The following is a 21,361-nucleotide window of genomic DNA, read 5'->3' on the forward strand; positions in this document are numbered from 1 at the left end:
TCAGCAAGTTAGGAACGAGCTCCACCACCTCCGTGCTCCCGCTGAAGGGCAGATCGGTCTCCTGATGGCTGTCCCTCCTTCACAGGTAACACGGGACCCACCTGCGTTGCCCGTGGACATCTCGGCTCTGCTGACCGTGGATCTAGCTGCACTGATAAATCCACCATCTTCCAAGCCAAACGGCTGCTTGCCAAAGCTAGAGGGGTCACAATGAGTCCTGACTCTTCCTCCTGTTGGCTCGCAACACCCAGCCGCTGCACAGTCAGACTTCCCTGATAGAAGTTTGTCATGACTCTCGCTGGGCAGAAACAGAAGATGCTCTGTTGCAGGTCAGAGAGGTCTTTCCACGGGGTCAGGAGGACTTCTCCCAGGGCAATGGTGTGATCTGTGGCGGGCAGCAATTCCAGTAATTCTTCACGTGTAGTCAAGCACCCGTGAGTGACACCAAGGCTCGGAGGAATGCATGATGCTGCTCCCACCATTACTGGTAGCTGCCTCAGCTTTTGCAGCCCGAGGGGCAGGTCATCCGAACCGAAACAAGCCCAAACCAACCTCTTGCTGTGGTCCCACTCATTCCTTCACAAGCAAATGCCCCAGAACTTGCTCATTCCCTTTTGTACGGCAGAAAATAAGGCTGGGGACTTGCACAAATGGAGTGAGAGATGCTCTTATTCTGAACTCGGAGCATTTCTAGCAAGTCAGATTTGTGAAAGCAGTCATGCTATAGCTCACCGTGGTGATGTGGTGCAAAGGAATCTGTGATGGAGCCCTGGGACTGGCCACCTTCAGTTAGAAACCAACCACAGAGTGCAAGATCGAAGGGGGAAACTGGGCTGTTCTCTCCCTTTGGTCTCCAATGTGGTAAAACTACAGGAATAAGAAATTTTGGATCCACTCTCCTGACGCAGGCTGCGCAGCAGGAAAGGGAGAGGCTGTCAGCCACCACCTCTGCTTCTGTACCAGGACTTCCAAGTTCTGCTCCGGAAGAAGTCCAGTCTTATTTGCTGCCTTCCAGGAATCAAGGCAAACAGTTCCAGGGAACATCAGGCTTAAGAACTCTTTAAGAATGGAAGCTGCTGTTGGCCTTTGAAGTCTGGGAGTATTTTATCTTAACCATTCAGACTTCCCTCTGACCGTCTGAGTACCGCGGTATTCCTCAGCAGGATGATTCCCTCCTTGTCAGAAACGGAAGCAGGGGAAGGCTTCAAGGGACGTATCAAGTGCTGCTGCACAGAGGACTTGGCTAGTTGCTGTTTAACACCTCGCTGTTGCCCGTGCAAACCTGGCCCTGCACCGAGACACAATTCCTTGGGCCGAGACCCGCTGCTCTGTGAGTAATGCTTGGGTACCAGCTACGCACACTGCAGCCCGGCTGGCGAGCAGACTTCGGAGTCCAGCTTCTTTAGCTCGGGCTGTTTCCTTGAGCACCGATTTGGGCCTCGATTTCTGTGCACAAACCGACCTGTTACTGCCAAGAAACACAATCCTGGGGCGAGTGATCGAGGAGCCACACGTACCGTTCCTTAAAGGAGCGAATTTCCTGCGTATCGCAGATGTTTAGCGGTCCCAAATCTTTTCAGATCTTTAGAGGAGAGGGTTCAACTGTGACAGCCCCAGCACTAACTTGAAATGCAGGAGCCAGTCTGATGCTGAACTCAGTCCAACAATGTGTGCTAAGTAGCTATTGGCTGGAAGTATATTTTAGATAAGGATTTGTTAGTTATCAGCTCTAAAACTTAAAGGCTTGTCAGCATGTGCAGAAAAGATTTGTAATGCATATTATTTTTCTTGTTTAAGATTGCTCTAGAAAACATTATTATTCTGTTTAAAACAACTATTGAGATTTAATTCTGTTGAGTAGTAGAGGTTTAATTTTGTACACTACAAAGAATGTTCTCAGAACAGCCTTCCTGTCTTACTGGTAGGAAAGCCGTGCAGGCCAGGCGTCAGAGGACACAAAGAAACAGAAATAAATGTATGTCCACTAAGAAACAAAGCCACACTTTTATGAAGATGGGAACTTAAAGGCGATGAGAACTTAGGCCTAACTATGTAACTGAACGTGAAACCTCAGCACCTTTCAATCCCACACTGGATAAGAGCCGTAAAGACTGGGTTTTATCAGGCTTCCTTTTATTCTTTATCGCACATTAACAAGTGAAAACCTCTGAGCATCAGTTTTCTTATTACAGTGAGAGAATCCCATTCTTCTGTAAAATATTTAAAAACTCATATATGGCCAAGTACACCCCCCTCCCCCTTCTTTGGAATCACATGCCTTCAATTCCACAGTTTTATACTGATTGCTCTTCAACAGATTTTATTGTTAAAGCATCAGAAGTAGTCCTAGCAATGCATAAATTATGTAGGCATAAAAACCACGCCTGTAACTTCCCTGAATTTGTTACAAAGGCCGAGGGTTCCAACTACTTCCCATCCTGAGCTGCAACGACCCCTGGCCTTAGGGGATGCTGCTCCTGCATAAAGCTAAAGCCGTCCATTGCGGAGGCAGCTGCACCACGCGCGCTCTCGGGACTCTGCCGGGAGAGCAGCGGGGGCAGGCGGAGAAATTGGGTAGGTAGCCTTGTCTGGGGCAAGTTCTGGAGAGAAACCAGTGCCACCAGAAAGCCACCAGCAGACCTTTCCTACAGTTTGTATGCTGCATTTTTGCTCAGCCCATTATGCCCAGCATAATTTGCTGCATGAATATACCGATTTTCTCAGACTATACTGATAATCAACATTCAGAAGTAACTCAAATGACCCCTTAAAGAAAACAGAAGAAAGAAGCTCTACGTAACTCTGTTTGTAGAAAGACAACTGAAACCCCTGCTCTGAGCATGGCAGTGAACCTCCAGAAACCCCTTCTAACCTAAATTATTCTAGGACGAATCCTGAGTAACTTGACATTTGAACCGATTAAAAACTGACCAAAACACAAAACACTTTTGGAAACAATTCTAAATATTTGCAACATTTGTCAAGTCCAGATTTCAAATCATTGTCAGAGGCACACTGCTAGGTACCAGAGCTCGTTTCTAAAAGAGAGGGTTTTTTTAGGTAGCACCTACAAACTTGTAACAAATACATTTTAAAATTGGTTTAAGCCAAAATACCGTAACTTCTGCATGAAGGAAGTATTTGACCAGAGCACTAAAAAGAAACCGCATCATCATCAGTAAATCCACCTTGTGAAATTATTTCAGTTTTAGAAACTAAAACCCTGGTGGATGTGTAACTAAACCTTTTAAAATCTCCCTGTCTCCCTCTGTGAAAAGCATTTCAAATCCTTCAAGTCAAAGCATCTCAGACTGCTCTAGCAGAAGTGCTGCCTGCGCTGCTTTCGGAAGAGCGGCTGACTTGCTCCGTTACAGAGGAGAACTAACCGCAACGCCAGTTAAACGCTCGGTAGGAGACCCCCAGTCCTTGTTCAACAGCACACAACCGCACCTCGTCATTTTTGGGAGAGCAAGGAATCCTCAACTGACATCAACACTACCCAGCTCTTCCACAACGCACCAAGGGATTTCGAAATAATTTGGAGAAGAGAAATGGGGAACTGAGGCAGCACTGGGAAACAACATCAACTGTCCACTGTCCTCTGCAGACCAACCCCCTTCTTCCCACACAACTTTACAAGATAAAGCACTGTAACCTCACCTAAAACACACCTATCTTTTAAACTGTGTAACTGCGCCACAACTCCTTTGCTCAATACAGTATTTCTATGCACACCCAAGACTATGTAGTTTTCCGTGAAAGAAAATAAAAAAAAAAAAAAAAAAGACTGCCACATGACACCTAGAAGCGTTTATTTTATGCAACAAACTTAAATATGATCATGTGTACATGAAAGTGTACACTGTATCTATGCTGAACAATGCCAGGAAACATAATATTGATGCAACAATCTTCTAAAATAAACATTAAAAAATGAGCCTGGACAGGAAGACAAAATGCAAAACAGACTTACTTCCAATCAGCACAATGCTTAAAATTGAGAGCAATCCTAAACATTTCCAACTTTCCTTACAAAGCTGCCAAAGTCCAACTATTTTTAAAAATTGATTTTTTTTTTCTTTACATCAATAATAAAAATCTGGTGACAAACATTATAAAATCAAATGCTGGACTGTCTTTACTCCTTTAAAATTTAGAATATTCCAACAGAACCGCAGGAGTAAAAACACTTAAAAGTGATATATGTTTTTATAAAACAAACATCAATATGTACATTTATTGCAAATTATATTAAACTAAAATGGAGGGAAAATTAAAAAATGAAATGTCTACTTGCGAATTAATAATAATTTTAAGTGATTATTTTCCCACTCTGATAAAAATCAGAAAGCAACATTTATAAAATTGCCACCACATGACTTTTCATAGCAGGGAACTGAAATCTGTACATCTTATCTTTGCAGAAAAGTAGGCAGGCAGAAAGAATTATACATAAAACAGTCTCCAAAAGTAAAGCGAAAAAAAAATTTTGTGATTTTTTTTTTCCTCTAGTCTTGTTTAAAATCCATTCAGTAGACTTCTACTTTTTCTGTGAAACATGGGAATACCTGGCTCTAGGATCACGAATTTTCAATGTCAGTGTAAGGACCTCTTCTGACTTTCTTTAAAAAAAAAATGCAGCATGAAAATTAATGGTGTAAATACACTTTTGAACTCCAGAATGCAGGAACTGGAACCAAGTGTTAAGCAATTTGCTTAATTATTGACTTTTCATAAAAAAAGTCTCTGGGGAAATAAGTACAGATGCTTTTAGCCTCTTTCTCAAGAGTTTCTGCTCTACATTTCCATTGAGAAGGATTAATTTCATGTGGAAGGGAAGCATAGTTTTCCTTCTGTTTTCAGAGCTGAAAGCTGTGTGTTTTGAAGTAATTTCAGTTCCTGTACAGGAAATTTCTGAATCCTAGTTTTTGCAGAAGCTTGGAGCGTGCCTTGATTTGGCCTTCATTTCCTCCCTTTTCGAGCAAGTTTTCTTTTTACCTTTTTAGGGGGCAGAAAAGGAAATAGAAGAAATAAAAGTTAATCATAAGGATATGGAAATTACAGCTGATTCTGAATCAAAATCCTACCTATATCGTTTACGTTTTAGCTTTTCTACTCTTTCTACTGTGATTGTTCCAACTCCATCTTGTATCTTCTCAACAACTATATAATTAATTGAATATAACTGAATTTCCTTATTGTATAGCACAACTTCCTGATAAACTTGGAAACACATAAGCTGAATATTAATAGTCCCATAACTGAGTAATGTCTTTTCAGCATAAACAGAAATACATTTATCCATAGCTTTCACTGGAATTAGAGAATAAGAATGGTTCGCTTGTTCTAATTAACTGTATTTAATTATGCAGGTTTATAAAAATAGCCTGTCTTTCTTAAGAAGCAGCACTACTTCAAATGTTTTTCACACATTTACAGTAACTTGTACCTGCCTACTTAAAAGCAAAAAACCCCATCAGACACAGCTATTTTTACATACATTTTTCTAGAAGACCGACAAATTTCTTTTGATTCCTTACTGCATAAGCTACAATAAAACCCACAGAATTGTCCTATGTAAGATGCCTGCTACACCTTAAGGAAGCCTCCCTCTGCTATCTCTGTATCCTCAGTATCTTCCTGGCTGCTCCCACAGGCCTTAAAAAGATCCATTGCATTTTGGGAATATTCTGGACTCGAGTCTATCTCCAACAGTGAATCTCCATCACTTCCAAGCACCTGGCTTCTGAAAAACAATATTTTGGTATTTTTTTTCCAAGAAACACTGAGGTATTACATATTTTAAAGAAGCTATCTGATACAGGTAGGTTACTAAAGGCTATGGATAATGCAATTTGCTATAAAGCCTTAAAGAAAATTGATGTATAAAACAAGCACTGCAAGGCAATACACAAATATTACTCTTTTGAAAGACTGAACTATTTACTAGTCTATGAACCTTGCTGTGAGAGGAAAACGTAATTCTTTTTGATTGAGGTTCTCTGCAAGATCTTCAATTTACACAATCGCTAGAAAGACACCATTCCAATGATTCTTTCTTCCTTTAGATTAATCTGTGACTTCTTCCAGCACACTGGTTTGCTGACTTTATCTTACTGCTCCACAACTCTGGACACTTGTGCATCAAAATTATTATTGTATCAGATTCACCTAAACAAATATCTCAGTGTTTATGTGCGTTTGTGGTTTGTCTGTGTTGGAAATCAAATCAACACATTTAAACACTACAGTGTAGAAAAAGAAATAATCCTCCAACAGCTGTTTTGTCATTTACAGTTCCAAATTCTGCGTTTGATTTACTTAAAATACGTATTAAAATATTGTGAATATTAAACAAGCATAGACCCAAAAATCAGAAAAGAATTACAGTTAGAAATTACAATTTGTTCTGTTCCTTAAAGATGGTCAGTTTTCAAGCCTTTGTTATCAATGAACCGAAGCAGAGCAGAGCACTTGAATTTCTGTCTGTCTGGCATTAGTGAATGCACTGGAATACCCTCAATTCAGAGTTCTTTTGCACAGCAATGCTACTAAGGGGAACCAGGATGCAACAGACAAAAACCAGAATTTGGTGAAAACAGATTAGATTACCGTGTCCTGACAAAACAAATTAATTTCTCCAATTCCAGCTGCCCTGGTACTTACTTTGAAAAGTAGAACACAACACAATATATGTTGGGCCATGCTGTTTATAGATCAGTGTGGTTTACTTGTGCCGTTTAACTGTGCTAGATCTGTAAATTCAGGGCGTATCTTAAGACAGGAAAGGCCCACCCCACCCGCATATTTAATTATTTATTTATTTTTACCTTTGTAGATCAATTTGTCTCTGTGCTGCTGCTGGCTTTTTTGCTGTGTCTTGCTGTTTTGGTGCTTTGGCATTACCTGCCTCTAAACTCCCTGGACTTTCTTGACTGACTGCTGCCCTTTTCCTTCCCCTGACAGGGGGTTTATTTGTTTCCTCATTTTTTGCAGTGGTACCCTGAGGTTCAGGTTTGGATGGACGCCCTCTCCTGGTTTTTGCCGCGAGTGATGGTCCTGTTTCATCTACATTTTTTTCTTCTGTTTTTTGATGAATATTCTCAGCACCAGATGCTGTTGCTGTTCTTTTTTTCCCACGTTCAGTGCTGTTTCCCTGTGTAGCCTGATCAGAATTAATCTCCTAGAAAATAAAAATCATGAATGTGAGGAAAAAAAAAATTTCCAAAGGCAAACTCAAAACTGTGACCTCCCTCTGACAGAAACATGGGTTTATAAAACAGAAAGTAAGTGTTCTTATAAAAACACATCACATGGGCTTAGACCTAGTAGAACGTTTTACTAAATGGGATTTCGGACATTGACCTTACAAAAAGATTTTCTACACCCGGTGTAATGTTGATCGACGTATGTATCTTCCAGTTGCTTGAAAGTGAGATTAAAGTAAAACTAATAATCTCAGCTCCTCCCATGACGGTTCTTCTGGACAAGCTCCTTTTACTGCCTCTTTGACAACCGACAGGAGAGAACTGAAGAGCGAGAGTAATGATGCCAGTACAGCAAATGGTATTTACTTCAATATATGCAAATTTTGAGACCAGACTTCAGTAAAGGTGCAGATTAATAAAAGCCTAAATACAAGTAAAAGGAAAAAAACAAGGCTTGCAGGGAATAAAAGGGAGTAAGACCTAGTCACAAATGAAACTTGCTGTCTTTGTTAATTCTTTGTCATGTCTGAATAGGTATGGCCTACATCAATGCTTTTCTCATTATATTGAACAAGGTAATGGAAGTGATTAAGTTTCACGAAGCGGCATCTGTATATGTGAAACAGAAAGGGTGGCGGCAGTGTAGGCCTCTACACAGAAGAGTATTCATATGGAAACAGAGCGGAAGCAACCGGATGATGGACCTTCATTTGAACACTAGCTTCCGAAAGGGTTAGGAGGAGGGGCAGAGAAAAAGGTGCTGAAAAAGGATGGCTGAGATGACTTAGCAACTTCAAACACATCAATTAAGGCCACTCACTATTATAAATGCTGGGTCTGAACCAAGGACCTTTTTGTTAAATATTCCACCATTATTTCTTAAATATTTAAATGTCAGGCATTCTCTGTAATCTTTATTACTGTTCTAGAAGCTCCATAGCAGACATTTACAACTTCTATTCGTAAGAACTCTACTCTTCGAAAATTTCAACTGCAGTCAGGTTTCAACAACCTAGAAAGCATTTTTGAAGCTTTATTTCATAAATGCTTTGCCTAACTTCTCTAACTTTTCAAAAGAACCCGATTTTGTGGAAAAAGAATTAAAAAAGGAACCATATATTGAAATCTAGAAAACATTTTTTTCTTCATTAGCTCACAGCTGCAAATATCATGCAGATGTTATTTATAAAGATTAAGAAAATACTAACTTTTCTATGTGATGATACAAACCCAAAACACCTCCTTATTATTCTAATTTCATCTAATCAAAAGAGGCTTGAGTAGATACATAACTTCTGTTGGATGGAAGTGACCTCTGAAAATCATCTAGTCAAACCTTCTGTTGAAAGCAGGGCCTCAGGAGTTATCCAGGGCCCTTGACAAGCCAAGCTGTGAACAGCAACATTCCACCGCTTTTCTGGACAACCTGTTCCAGTGTTTAATTCTCCTGACAATGTAGATTTTTGAAAATAAATACTTTTTTTTTTTGCTTGCATCCATATAGAATTTCCCCTGCAGCAACTTCTGCCTGTAGCCTTTTGTCCTGTCCCCATGCAGCCTTGAGAAGAGAGTGCTTCCATCTTCTCCATAAACTCCTTTTAGATATTGGAAGACTGATTACATCCTCCCATGGCTTCTCTTATGTTGAACAAACACAACACTTTCAATCTTTCTTCATACGACAGCTTCTCCAAGCCTTTGTATCTTTGTGGCCCTCTGCAAAGGTCTCTCCAGTTTTTAAATATCTGTGCTGAACTGGGGTGGACGCAGCATTCTGGACGCAGTATTCCAGGTGTGGCCTAATGAATGCCAAACAGGGCGGAACAATCACTGCTGCCAAGGCACAGTGCCGACTCATGCTCTGCTGGCTGTCCACTGAGATGGTCCCCCAGGTCCTTCTCAGCCAACCTACGCCCCAGCCAGGCAGATCCCAGCATGTGGTACTCCTGCTTGAAGTTTAGGCTATCCCAGGGGCAGGACTTCATACTTACCTTTGTTAAACTTCACGCAACTGTATTTTTAGTAAGTTAAAAAATTATTGTGGTTTAGGCATGATCATCTCTCTCTAAGGGGGAGGGGGGGGGAGCATTAAAAATCCTCAATGTTTAAAGCATATTTTAGTTGTGACACAATCTAAAAGATCTTTATTTCATGCTAGATGACCACTTGAGATTTTCCTGGCAGTATCTTCAGTTAAAGCTACAGGTGTCAACCTTCACTCTGAATCACAGCCTTATTGTTACTTATACTGGAAAACATAGAACAAAGGTGGGTATCTTTTGGAATTTCAGAAGAAGAGTAAATCCCTTCCCATTTGCCTGCGCTATTTTTGAGCACATGAGTTCTATTAATTAGCCTGGATAAAATAAATACTAGTTTTGAAAATAAGAGGTCTTCTATTGGGCTAGGAAAGTGATATAACTGCACGAAATGAAACCAGACATTAGCAGTTCCGCAGAGACCACCTGCAGTAATGTGTACTGAATAATTCCCTCCCCAATGCCAAGCTTATTATAGAGATACAGTCCATAAAATCCCCAGGCATACCTTGTTTTTCACAGGTTCTGTCTTTGCTGGTGTGACTGAAATAATCCTCACTGGATTTTCATCATTTTCACTGACCCCAGTTTCCGATATATCCGAACTTTGTTCCCTGGTAGCATAATTGAAGACAAAATAAAACCATATTATACAAAACAAAAGAAGAAAAATGCTTGTAATTATTTTTTTTAAATTGAAGAAATCAATGCAGACAGGCTAAATTAGTTTAAAAAAAGAGCTGAATTTGCCCGAGTCCACACTTACATTTTCTTTCGCAGAACTGGGAAAGGTCTGAAAGGGATTGGCTACTCACTGAGCCAAATCTCTTATCATAGACACAATGCCCTATTTTTGCAAACTTAAGACAAGTGCTCTAAATAAGACTGTGTTCTTTTTCCAGACAGAAAAAAAAAATCTAACTGGTAAAGGCAGTGAAGAAAAATAAAGAGCAGCAGTGCTCAAACTTCAAGTTAATTTACACAAACACACAACAGTTTTAAAAAACCAGTAGTTAAAAAAATAATCACGATTATTACAGCATGTATCATGCATACTTACAGAACAAGTTCTGAATTATACTTCCCTTTGGCCTTATGAAATGTAGCAAATAAAGCTGACTTTCTCCACTTCATTTAACCCTTCATCTTAACCAGTTAATAAATTCCAAAACAAATTAAATAATCTTAAAATTTGAAAGTGTAAACTGATTGTCCAGATTTATGACAAATTTAAAAACTCTGGATCTACATTAAAAAAACACTTACTAAAAGAAAGACTGAATATTACAATCATATGTTGCATCTTTCCACTGAGATCCTGGTCCTCTTCAGCAAGCTCTTTTTTATTGTTCTTAATCTTAAATAGGTCAGAGTATTCAATCTACATCAAAAATGTTTCTGGTTACCAATCATGATTAATCCTAATTTATACAAAAATGCGAGTTGCAAAAATCTGCTCAGTATTAATTATGGCTGGTCTCTTCAATTAATGTATTTTCTGATGTAAAAATGTTATGAATATTAACCACCAAAATTTGAGTCAGTATAGTGTATCTTCTGTTTGTTGTATTATATGTAATTAGAGGCATGCCACACCTAAACACTGTACTGGATTTTCCTCTACTAAAAAAAACCCAGAACAAAAAGCAAAGATGGAGATTTCACTTACAGAGAGCTACTGTATTTTTTTTAAACTGGACAAAATGAAGACACTCTTCAAACACACAGGCACACACCTCAAATCATCTCCTGTTCCAAAACATGCAAGCACACCGGAGAACATGGAGTAAAAACAGTCGATGAAAGAATTTTCAAACTCCTGTACCTTGATCTGTTTCCTGCAGAAGAGCTCAGCTCAGAGTTTACACTGATATTGCTTCCAGCCTCAGATCCTGTAGTTCTAATATACGGTCTCCTTTCAGTTGCAGATAATGGTTTGTTTACTGTACCTAATACACCAGTTGGTTTTGGCTAAAAGAAAATGTTTAGTCTTAAAAATAGGAACTTCAGATACATACTTAATTTTTAAAATATTTTCCTGAGTATTTTAAAATACTTTTTCTGGATTAACAGTCTCAACCACAATGCCATCAGTTTAGAGCCACAGACCTCATCTTCAGTTAAAAAGCACTGTCTATCCTACTTCTATTTTGCATCCTTTAACAGCACTTCCATCGATTGCCTTGCTTTCTCTCACACTTTGAAGGGACAGCAGGTAGAGAAGTCCCAATGAAACGCAGAATGTTTGGTAATATTAGAGGACTGAAAAGGTGTGTCCACATCCTATGTTTGCAAAGCAAAGCACCTCTGGGAAAGGTTTTCCAAAATGTAACGCAGGATTAGGCTCACCACAACAGCAGAAAATCTATCACTTACTACACAGAAAGCCAATCTAAAAACATTTAACACCATCTATCTATTCTGGGGTTCTCCGGTACAGGGATGGTGTTTTAGATCTTGCTGTGGCTGGCGTCTGTTGACTGATTTGGTCACACTGGGTAAGCAGTAGGAAGTTTTTTATTTTGCCTCTGGAGAAAAGTCAAGTAAGTTTTTGTAACCGTCATGTCACATTCCTCATGTAATTTTACATTTCCTCAGAGACAAAGTTAATTTATTAAGACATTCTCGCAACAAAAATTAATTCCAATGTGTTGAAGTTATGAGGGAGCAGGCAGAGAGAGATACCACAGATGCTGGAAAACATTTGGCCAACAAAAAAGGCAACAATCTCTGTAGAAACGGCCTGTTACTGAGCATGTGTTCAGCAGCTGCATCATCCTAGTGCTAATACTGCACAACATTTACTCAAATATATTACAATGTTTTGTTTCCTCTATTTACTGAGTATTTTATTAAAAAGTAGGAAGCATTTGGTGCAACTAATGGGAAAGATAAAATGTTTAAGGGAGAAAAGAAAGTGTTTGTGCACAACCAGTAGGTTGCGAAATTTCTGGCACCTACTGCCACAAGAGTTTGAGAAGGCAGAGCATCGGGAGGTTCAAAACCAGAGCAGACAAATCTGTGAAAAAGTCCACAAGCAGACGTCGAAACCAACCAGCACAGATGCAGAATCTAGCATTCTGTGACAAAAATTATGAATGCTGGGGGAATGCAAGGGACAGGATGTACTGCAGAAAGTGGCAGGACTTGCATGCTCTCCCTAATCATGGTGGTTTGGTCCCTCTGGAAAAACAACAGCAGGCCAGGAAGGGACCGTTGGTCCAAGTCAATGGGATATACTTAATACATCTGTGTTTTCCGAAATGGAAGTAGACAGAAAAAGCAGCAAGCGTTTGTGCATTCTGTCAGAGCATGGAATAAATGTCCATTTTCTCAGAACATGGAAAATTACCTAAATAATACTAGCTTGATACTGGACATCCCTACTCTACTTTAACAGAATGCATGCGAAAATGCTGTCTGAAATAAGCAAGATTTTTTATTGAAGGTTTATTTAGCTTTTCTCTAAATTGCCGAGTGCCTTATCGAAAGAGAAAAGTAGTAACTTTATACAACCAACTAAACCTGCTTCATAGTTACAAATGCTTCACTGATTATATTTGAATGTTATGAAAGGTGAATCAGTTACAGCAGTAGACAGATACACTCTTCTGAGGCTCTTCTAAGGATACTGAAAGCACTAGTCTGGCACTGGCTGCTGCTAAACCAGGAGGTCTTCTGTCTGCCCCCTCCCCTCCCAACGTGAGGCCAGCCCAGCTCACTGGGCAGCTCCCAGGCGGGTGTCAGAGAGAGAAGATGAAGCCAGGAGAGGCAGGATTCTGCCAGCTGAGTAAACCTCACCCACGTGAACTGCTCCGATAGCGGTAACTCTGTTTTTGGTTATTTCCAGAGGGATCAATTGTCTCTACCCTTACAATGAACAATTACCACAAAGTTCTGCTCTGACTAAAGACTTCAGAAACTAATGCAGTAACAATTAATGGAATACAGAACATGAAAATTAATAAATGCACATGAAATTTATACTAAAAACATGAAAAACGTTATTTATACTGTTCTCAGGATTTTTATATTTTATGGGTCAGCCGGCATTCCTTCACTAAGCTCAAGAAAAGAAAAAAAACAACTGTTAATTTTTTGAGCTAGACTAAAAAGCATTCCAACGTAATTTACCCAGAACCTCAGAAAGACAGTTTCAGAATCCCAAGAACGGACAGCAGATGGGAAAAAGGTATGCAAATAGGTTCTGGAGTGTATGATTGTTTCCTCCCTCCCGGTACTTTTTCTCTCCCGTGTGAAGCTATTAGCCAAATTGTCTAAAATGAGATGTTCAAAAGTACATAGACATTAGCAGCTAAATTTAACAGCATTAACAGCTATATTACAAATATTAAAATAAAAAACTTAAGACCTCCAATGCTAGTGGTGTCACAATAAGTATCTGCATCATAACTTTACACCTCGCTTATTTGAATAAAGGAAAAACCTATAGTTCTGTGAAAAACTGTAGTCAGTCAAGAACCTATGCCTCACCGCACAGGTTGTGTACTCACCAGGCAGTATGTTAAAGGCGTTAATTATGCCATCAAATAAAAAAATCACAAATTATTGTACACAAGCTCTTAATACAATTTTTAAACTACAGCATTCCAGGACATTTAATAAAATCACAAGTAATATTCAAAGAATTGTAACTTGTCAAAATACAGTACCTTTCCTGTCAAAAGAATCACCCTTGTCTCTTCTGAAATGTAATTCCTGTTGTTGCAGAAATCCTGTATAAAAAAATAAAATAAAACTCAGTTCGTGTTTGATCTCTCAATCTTGCTGTTGTTTTTTGTATATACGCAACTGATGTCTCAAGCTAGATGCTACCATCAAGTGCTGCAGACGCTTCATACCATGCAACCTGCTGACAAATGAACCAATCTAATAAAGATAGGTCAAACTAGTATTTTAAAGGAGATTTGTAGCGAGCATTACTGAATGACAGTATGCCATACTGGAAGTTGGGATTAACATTTTTTCTGCTTGAATGACATGGATCATTTGAAGTGAAGCAAAACTGCCCTCCCTGATTTTTTCACTTGCATCTTTTTAATGGGAAGTTCAAAGAGAGGAAAAGAGGTGGTGTTTTCTCTAAACAGGGTTTGAAGTTGCTACCTTTGTCACTCTGAGTACAGTTTACACAGACCAAAACACTAAATCTGAATGCAGTTAGCTATCACACACACCAGCTCCCTGTCACCACGCATCTGCCATTTCACAGTTAGAGCAGCAAACTAAATTTTGCTAGAAAAGCTATTAATGAACAGTCTAAGACACTGAAAAACGTGAAATGCATTCTTCAGTACAACCAGAACATCAGGTCTGGTCCAGAGAATTACTTTGGTTCCACTTACGCTTTTCAGAAGTATGCCTCTCCAACAACAGTCGTGCTATTGCTGACAGTAGAGCTGTACTCACCAATACTATTATTAGCCAATAAGAGGAACAACTTGCACAGCAAGCAAAATAGCCAAGCAGCTACTGACAGATATAAACATACCACGGGTAACATAAAAGATGGTCCTTTTTTGTCTGCTTTGCATTCTGATTCAGATATACAGTCAGAATATACATATATTCTCATGTATTCAGAGGCATTTGTTAAATAATGAAATGATCAAGCAATACATGCTAATATATCAATATTTATTCTAATTAGCTCTCACCTGGTTACAAACATTTCTGGCACACGTTCGTAAAACAGACAGCACTGCATACAGTTGATATTAAAAAAAAATAATTGCTGAGGCTAAAATATATACATTTTCCCAGTCACGATGTTACGGAGATAACCAGCTCTCAATTATAAAAAGTACTTCCCCTTATTACTTCAGAAATTAAATTTACAAATTTACCTTTTCAGGTTGTGTAAAAAATTTGGTTGGCAATACAGGGTCCTTTGGTGAATCTGCATTGCACAAAGCACTTTTGCTGTTGATTACACATAGGGCTACATCACATACTGTATAAAGTTTCTGAAGAAAAAAAAGAAAAGTATGTTTTAGGAAGTAGTTACCGTTTTTACAGTGTAAAGAGAATGTAGCTTTTAAAAAAGTTTAATCTATGTATTAAAATAACCACTACTAAGGACATATTTCATAACTACATCATTAACCATAATGTTGGCTCTTCAAACACATACAGAAGTCCCCATTTTTCACATGATGCTATTTAATAAAAATTAGTAATATGTTACATGCCTATGCTGTATAACAGCAGCTCTTGCTCAATCAAATCACCATAAATGGTTTCTCATCTCTGCTAGAAACTAATAGGTTTAACAGTAGCCATACAACACAGTATTTCCCCCAAGAGCAGAAGACACTTATGTCAGGAAACTAGGCACTAGGAGTTAAAATAAGGTGGGCAGGCAGTAACAGGAATATTTAACAAATTCTGTTTGTTAACTTCATTAGGTATTGTGTGCTGGATAAGGTCAGCAATGTTCTGAAAGAATGAGACTGGCAACACACAGACAATGCTTGCAATTAACACTCTCTCTAAAAGACCATAAAAATGTCTGAGCTAGTGCTTTCAGATTTCCTGCAAATCCTGTTCATCAACTGCTTGTGAAACCCTCAGATCATCACCCAACAGGTATATGAATGGCATTTCTTACTTCATTTGCCTTTGGCTCATCAGGAGACTGAGCATCTCGGGTAAGCTTGATGTTTTCTGCCATCTTTTTCATGAAGGCATGGCTGTTGTTCTCATTCTTTGTCATTAAAACTTCAAGCATGAACCACAGGCACCTAAAAACCCACAAAACCACAAGCAATTACATTCCAGCTTTTACAGCAATGTCTTAAAAATTTCTGTCAGCTGTAGTAGCTTTTTCTTAAGAAACCACAATCAATTTGAAGATATCATAAACAGGTAACACCATCTGAAGGTGTAAAGAGTCTAGGCCTTTAACACCCAGAGTCTTAATCTGTCAAATTAGTGTGCTTCTCTATTATATCTGTAAACACTGGCCAAACAATCACCTTTTTTCTCTTCCAAATATGAATAGAAGCAAGAATTCTGGTGCTACCATGATCTAGATGAAATTCCGTAATCACTACCTTGAGCTATGTCCATGTTTCTATCAACAATGTACCATGACCACACTCAAAACAGGCTTAAACAGACCATACTGCTGCTGCACAGTTGTTTAATACTGGAACTCACACAGGAGAGGAGTTCCAAAACTGAACAGATCAGATTCTTGCTAATGCTTCGTATGGGAGGAAAACAAATCCTTACAGGCAGACATAATGGAATTAGCTTACCAAGTTTTCTTTCTTTAGATTGAGTTTATCTATAGGGAGAACCCATTATATTTTGATGAACAGTTTGGTCTAAAAATTTTTCCATTATGCTATAAAGCAGCACAATTAGTCTGTCCACAAGCTTCAGAGCTGCATGTGGCCAGAGGGTCAACAACAGTCATAATATAGTAAAATAATACTTAGTTAGGAAAGACATACAGGTGGGTCTGAGAAATGCAAACTTTGCCAGTAACTAATTTAATTCTGCATATCTGGAAGAGAGATTACTTTGTAGAAAGAGCCTAATAAAAAAAACTAGAAAAGCAGGATGACAGAACATTAGACTTCCCTGTCCACAAAAGCCCCAATGTTCTTAACCAAAACAAATTAAAGAATGTAATGCAAGAGATGAAGGAACATTCCTCTCAAAAATTCAAAGTAAAACAGGGTTGTGCTCCATCAAAACACTTAAATAGTTATCTGGTGTTCAAATAAAGTTATATGTCTATATTCTGACTTGCGTCCAAGAGCTACAAAGGCTATAAGTAAATAAACGTGTTAGATGCCTTTACATCTATCTGTTCACTATTCTCAAGAACCTAAATGGGATGAATACAGGACCAATAATATACCACACTGACCCAACTTCTCCAAAACCCTGTGTTGTCCAAAGATTACTACTGAGGACAAATCTTACTCTGGTAATTCCAGTTAACATATGTCAACTTCAATTGCTTGATTTCCTCACTAAGTCAACAAATTAAATAAACCATTATCATCAACCCTGAACAAGACCTTTCCAGGGATTTCCTACAGAAAAATATGTACCTAGAAGAACACAGTCACATGAAGTACGTTCATTCTCTGTATCCATTTCAGCATGTTTGGAATATGAATTCAGAGGAAAAAGATACTCTCTCAAAATAAACAAACTCAAACCCAAATATACCTCTGTAGGACAAGCTTAAAAAGCTTCATAAGAATAAATATCACAGACTATGGTTAAGGAACTTGCTAAGCACGTATTCACTTTACGTGACTGTACTTAGGTCACACAAAACAAAGACAAACTAGGGAGGCAACTACGAAACACACTGCCAGTCTGCTTTTCCAAGCATCTATGTTAACACTTTAAAGTGAACACTATGACTCTCAGAACTCTTGAAAGAAACACTGTATTACTTTATAAGAGAAAAATATTTTGCATTTATCTCAGGAGACTCTTCAGGGAAATATTCCTGCCAAAATTCCTGTACAGAGTGTTTCTTTGTTTGGAGCAGTCCTCTCTGGCTAGCTCAGCCAGCCTGTGACAAACATGAGGGAGGAAATTCGACAACAAAGGAGAGCTATACAAGGGGTGTCCAAAAAAGCTCTGTGCACTAGAAAGCACTTCTCAGAGAAAGTATTAACAACTGCGAATCAGAACTTGTTCCATGCATTTTGGATAAAGTACACGCTGGAGAGTGCTTTCAGATGTTGCCAGGAACAGGGAGTCCTGGGATAAAACGCAGACTTGATGATTAGGTAAGAAATTTTAACTGACTCCAGGTTCTGACCAGGTGTGAGTCAAGTAACTCACAAACCAGAACAAATAAAGTTTTTCATTTAAAGAAAGAATCAAACTTGGACTCTTGCTGGTGAAGGTGCAAAAAAAATTAAGATGTCAACTGGTCTATTTGTGCCAAGAATGAACTGCTTTTATGATGATGTATATTGTAGTATGTGGTTATGCATGCCTTTGTAATACCAAAACAATATAGCTCACAGTTCCACCAAAAATAAACACCAGAAAAAAACAAAACACCCAAACTAAAGATGGGGGTGGGGGGGAAGAGTGTGCTTTAAAATTTTTTTTTAAAGTGTTAAAATTTAACTGTTTTTTAAAATTCATCACAAGACACAAAGGAATACAAATGTTAGACTTAAGTATGAAAGATTATTTGAGGCATACAAGAAGGTCTCAAACTGGAAACAGCACAGAAAAAGCTTCTGTATGACAGGCTTGTGTACAATAACCTGTGTTGAATATATTAAGAAGCACTGAGCCTGCACTGCAGATGTACAGTGCAAATGATCAGTCAGCAGCAAACTTAGGGTTGAGTTCTAGTAGATTTGCACAGAGAGGGGGAGAAAAAGAGAAAACAGTTTCCAGTAAAGCAGAACTCTGACCTAGCATCAGTGGCATTAGGTTTTCAAGTCTTGGAGAAGCTCTGTGTTTTGTAAATCCCAAAATAACTGAACTGACATTGCTGGGCATCCTTAAGTGCATTGAGAAATTCTACCGATATTCCTAGGCACAAATACAAGAATCTAAAATCATTACTTCACTTTAAAGGAAGCCTAGACAGCTCACTAATTTGGCAGACTATGGTGTGACCTACAGGCTACCATCAGGGCTTTCAGAATATACTGCTATGCAGATGCTGATGCCTTCTTCCCTTGGCCAAAGTGTTAACCTGTTTCCAGGATTACTGTTTTGCAAAATATTGTTAATAAAGCAAAGAGTTCCTCTTCGTAATCATTTTTTTCCAAGCACAGAAAAATTCTGACTGTAACAATTCTAGAATCATTTGACACTTACTCTTTGACATCACGAAGCTGATCAACGTCCTGAGGTTTTGTGAAGTCTGGATCATGTGCCAGTAAGTGAATCATATACGGTACCACATATTCAGGCAACAATGACAGCAATTTTTCTACAGTAACAAAAAAATTAGAAATGACCTCTACATTACACACACAAATACATCACAAGAAACACTTTTCCAAAGTATTACTTTTTCAAATATGGACTGTAAAATTTTGACTTGCATTTTCTTCCTACAAATGTTACTTTTAATGAATCATTAAAAATACACAAATAAGTTCTACTACTACAAAACTAATTGTTTTTTTTTTTTTCCAGGAAGGTCATAAAGCCTAAAATATCAGAAAAAAATTTTTCTTTTGAGCAAAACACCTACCAAAATAACAGCACTGTATTTTACATCTGTAATTCTCAGCAATGTACAGAGAAGTACTTTATGCTTTATGTTAATGTTAAACTAAGTAAATTTAGATTTGAATGTGTCTAATATAAAAATGAGGAAACGAATTAATCTTATCCAGTGTTTCTTTACAAAAGCAATTTGCTTTAAGTTTTAATGATTACTTCTTCCAGTTTAATATTTGACTATCGTATTCTTAACAATTTTACTGGAATACTAACCGTTAGCCATAGGATTCTGCTTAATATATTCTCTTCGTATACTGATGTTTTTGAGCAAGCACTGTCTGGCATGTGCTCGTCTCTCCTTCACAGGGTCTTTGGCACACAAAGCAAAGATTGCCATATATTCCAAAGGGAGCAGTAATTTCACAAGTGCCTTATGCAGTTTCTGGGCAAATATCTGCCTCACTTGGTAACACTCATCCTATAGCAACATAAAAGTGCAACCATAAAAATCTTGGTCTTAAAAAAACAAACCAAAACATTCAAGGCGCAATTATGAGGACACTTAAAAAATATCAACAAGTGCAGCACAACAAGTATTTGAAACTTCAAGAACTCTTTTGAAAGCTGCAGTGAGGAACACGAAATACTCAATGTAGCAGCAACAAGAGCTCAGATGTAAGGACTCTGAACTCAATTAATTAAAAGTCACTTCGATTCAAATGCAGTTACTTACATTAATGACAAGTGCACAGAGCTGGAACTGTTCTGGGGTAATTATTTCATGGTAACAGGGTTCCTGTGCAAGCTTCATTATTGCACTACCAGCAGCTAATCGCAGTCGAGACATATCTGATTTACTATACAAACATGAGAGGGAAAAAACCTCAAAACACAACTCACCACAACTATCCTTAAGTTACTTGCATGTCACAATTTCTTCCTTTTACAAGATCAATGAGCAATTACGGTTTTTCTCTGTCAGATCAGATCACAGTTCTATAGCTTTAGATCAGGCTAAATTAACCCAACCAAATTTGTGGAAATAAGGTGCTCTGCTTTCCCTGCAAAAAACTTAATTCCAGTAAACGGTGAAATGAGAAGAGTCAAGGTACTTGCTTCCATATCACTGTCTAAATGAAAACAAAACTTTTGCCACAGCTTTTCTCTTTCCTTCCCTCACCCTCAGAATGATGATGAGGTGCAAAGTTATCTCACTGTTGGAATGAAGAAGCTCCACCCTAGGTCACCCCACTTGTAAGTGTGTTAAATCTCCTTGCTCCATTGTTTTCAAAGATACTCCTGCAGGTCTTTCACTCTCTACAATGTCTTTTACTATCAAGGTATCTACAGGGTTCTGAGGTAGATTATTAGTAAATTACAAGAAAGAGGGAGTAGCAAGCATATTTTTATACTGCCATTCCACTCCTAGTAATTAAAACCCCAATCAGATCTGTTTTCTATCATCCCATTCGCCAACACTGCGCTCACCTTAATATTCTAAAAAAGCTCCAAAAGAATTAATATTCTTTGAAATTCTACAACAAATTTGACAGAAGCCTGAGAAGAACAAAATCTGACCTGATTCGCTTCTGTTCTGTCAAGTCTCCTTCACTGACGAGCATAGCTGATAATAACCGGAGTGTGGAATTTGCGGATTTCGACTGGTTGTTTTTCATACCCAACAGCCAGCGTACCAAAAGTTTAATTGCTTGCACCTATTAAACATGAACAAATCAACAATGAACTTACTTCCTAAAGTTGGTAAGCCACTAAATAAAACCTACTGTAGTCAAACTGAAGTTTCCATAGACTCCTATTTATTAGAGCTGATACATTTTTAAAGGAACAGAATGAAGCAGTAAGTATTTACAGAGTGAAGAAGGAAGTAGCAGTCTTTGTGACATCAGGACGTTTCAACTA

General features: G+C 38.4%; 1 protein-coding gene across 2 annotated transcripts in view; it reads right to left on the reverse strand.

Annotated features, from left to right (window-relative positions):
* Positions 1-3,795: 3,795 nt before the first annotated feature.
* The window catches only part of PDS5A (PDS5 cohesin associated factor A), an 86,973-nt gene continuing 69,407 nt past the window's right edge, over positions 3,796-21,361 (reverse strand). Inside the window, exons 23-33 of one of the 2 annotated variants that reach the window (XM_075420716.1) lie at positions 21,020-21,156; positions 20,175-20,298; positions 19,715-19,919; positions 19,088-19,202; positions 15,876-16,008; positions 15,112-15,231; positions 13,921-13,983; positions 11,073-11,218; positions 9,756-9,861; positions 6,831-7,183; positions 3,796-4,998 (exon numbers count right to left, since the gene is read on the reverse strand). In XM_075420716.1, coding sequence (XP_075276831.1) covers positions 4,995-4,998; positions 6,831-7,183; positions 9,756-9,861; positions 11,073-11,218; positions 13,921-13,983; positions 15,112-15,231; positions 15,876-16,008; positions 19,088-19,202; positions 19,715-19,919; positions 20,175-20,298; positions 21,020-21,156 — 1,506 coding nt within the window. In that variant the 3' untranslated portion in view covers positions 3,796-4,994. The other variant, XM_075420717.1, reaches the window with a different exon arrangement.

This window comes from Opisthocomus hoazin, chromosome 5 (genome assembly GCF_030867145.1).
Source record: "Opisthocomus hoazin isolate bOpiHoa1 chromosome 5, bOpiHoa1.hap1, whole genome shotgun sequence".
NCBI classification, from domain to species: Eukaryota; Metazoa; Chordata; class Aves; order Opisthocomiformes; family Opisthocomidae; genus Opisthocomus; species Opisthocomus hoazin.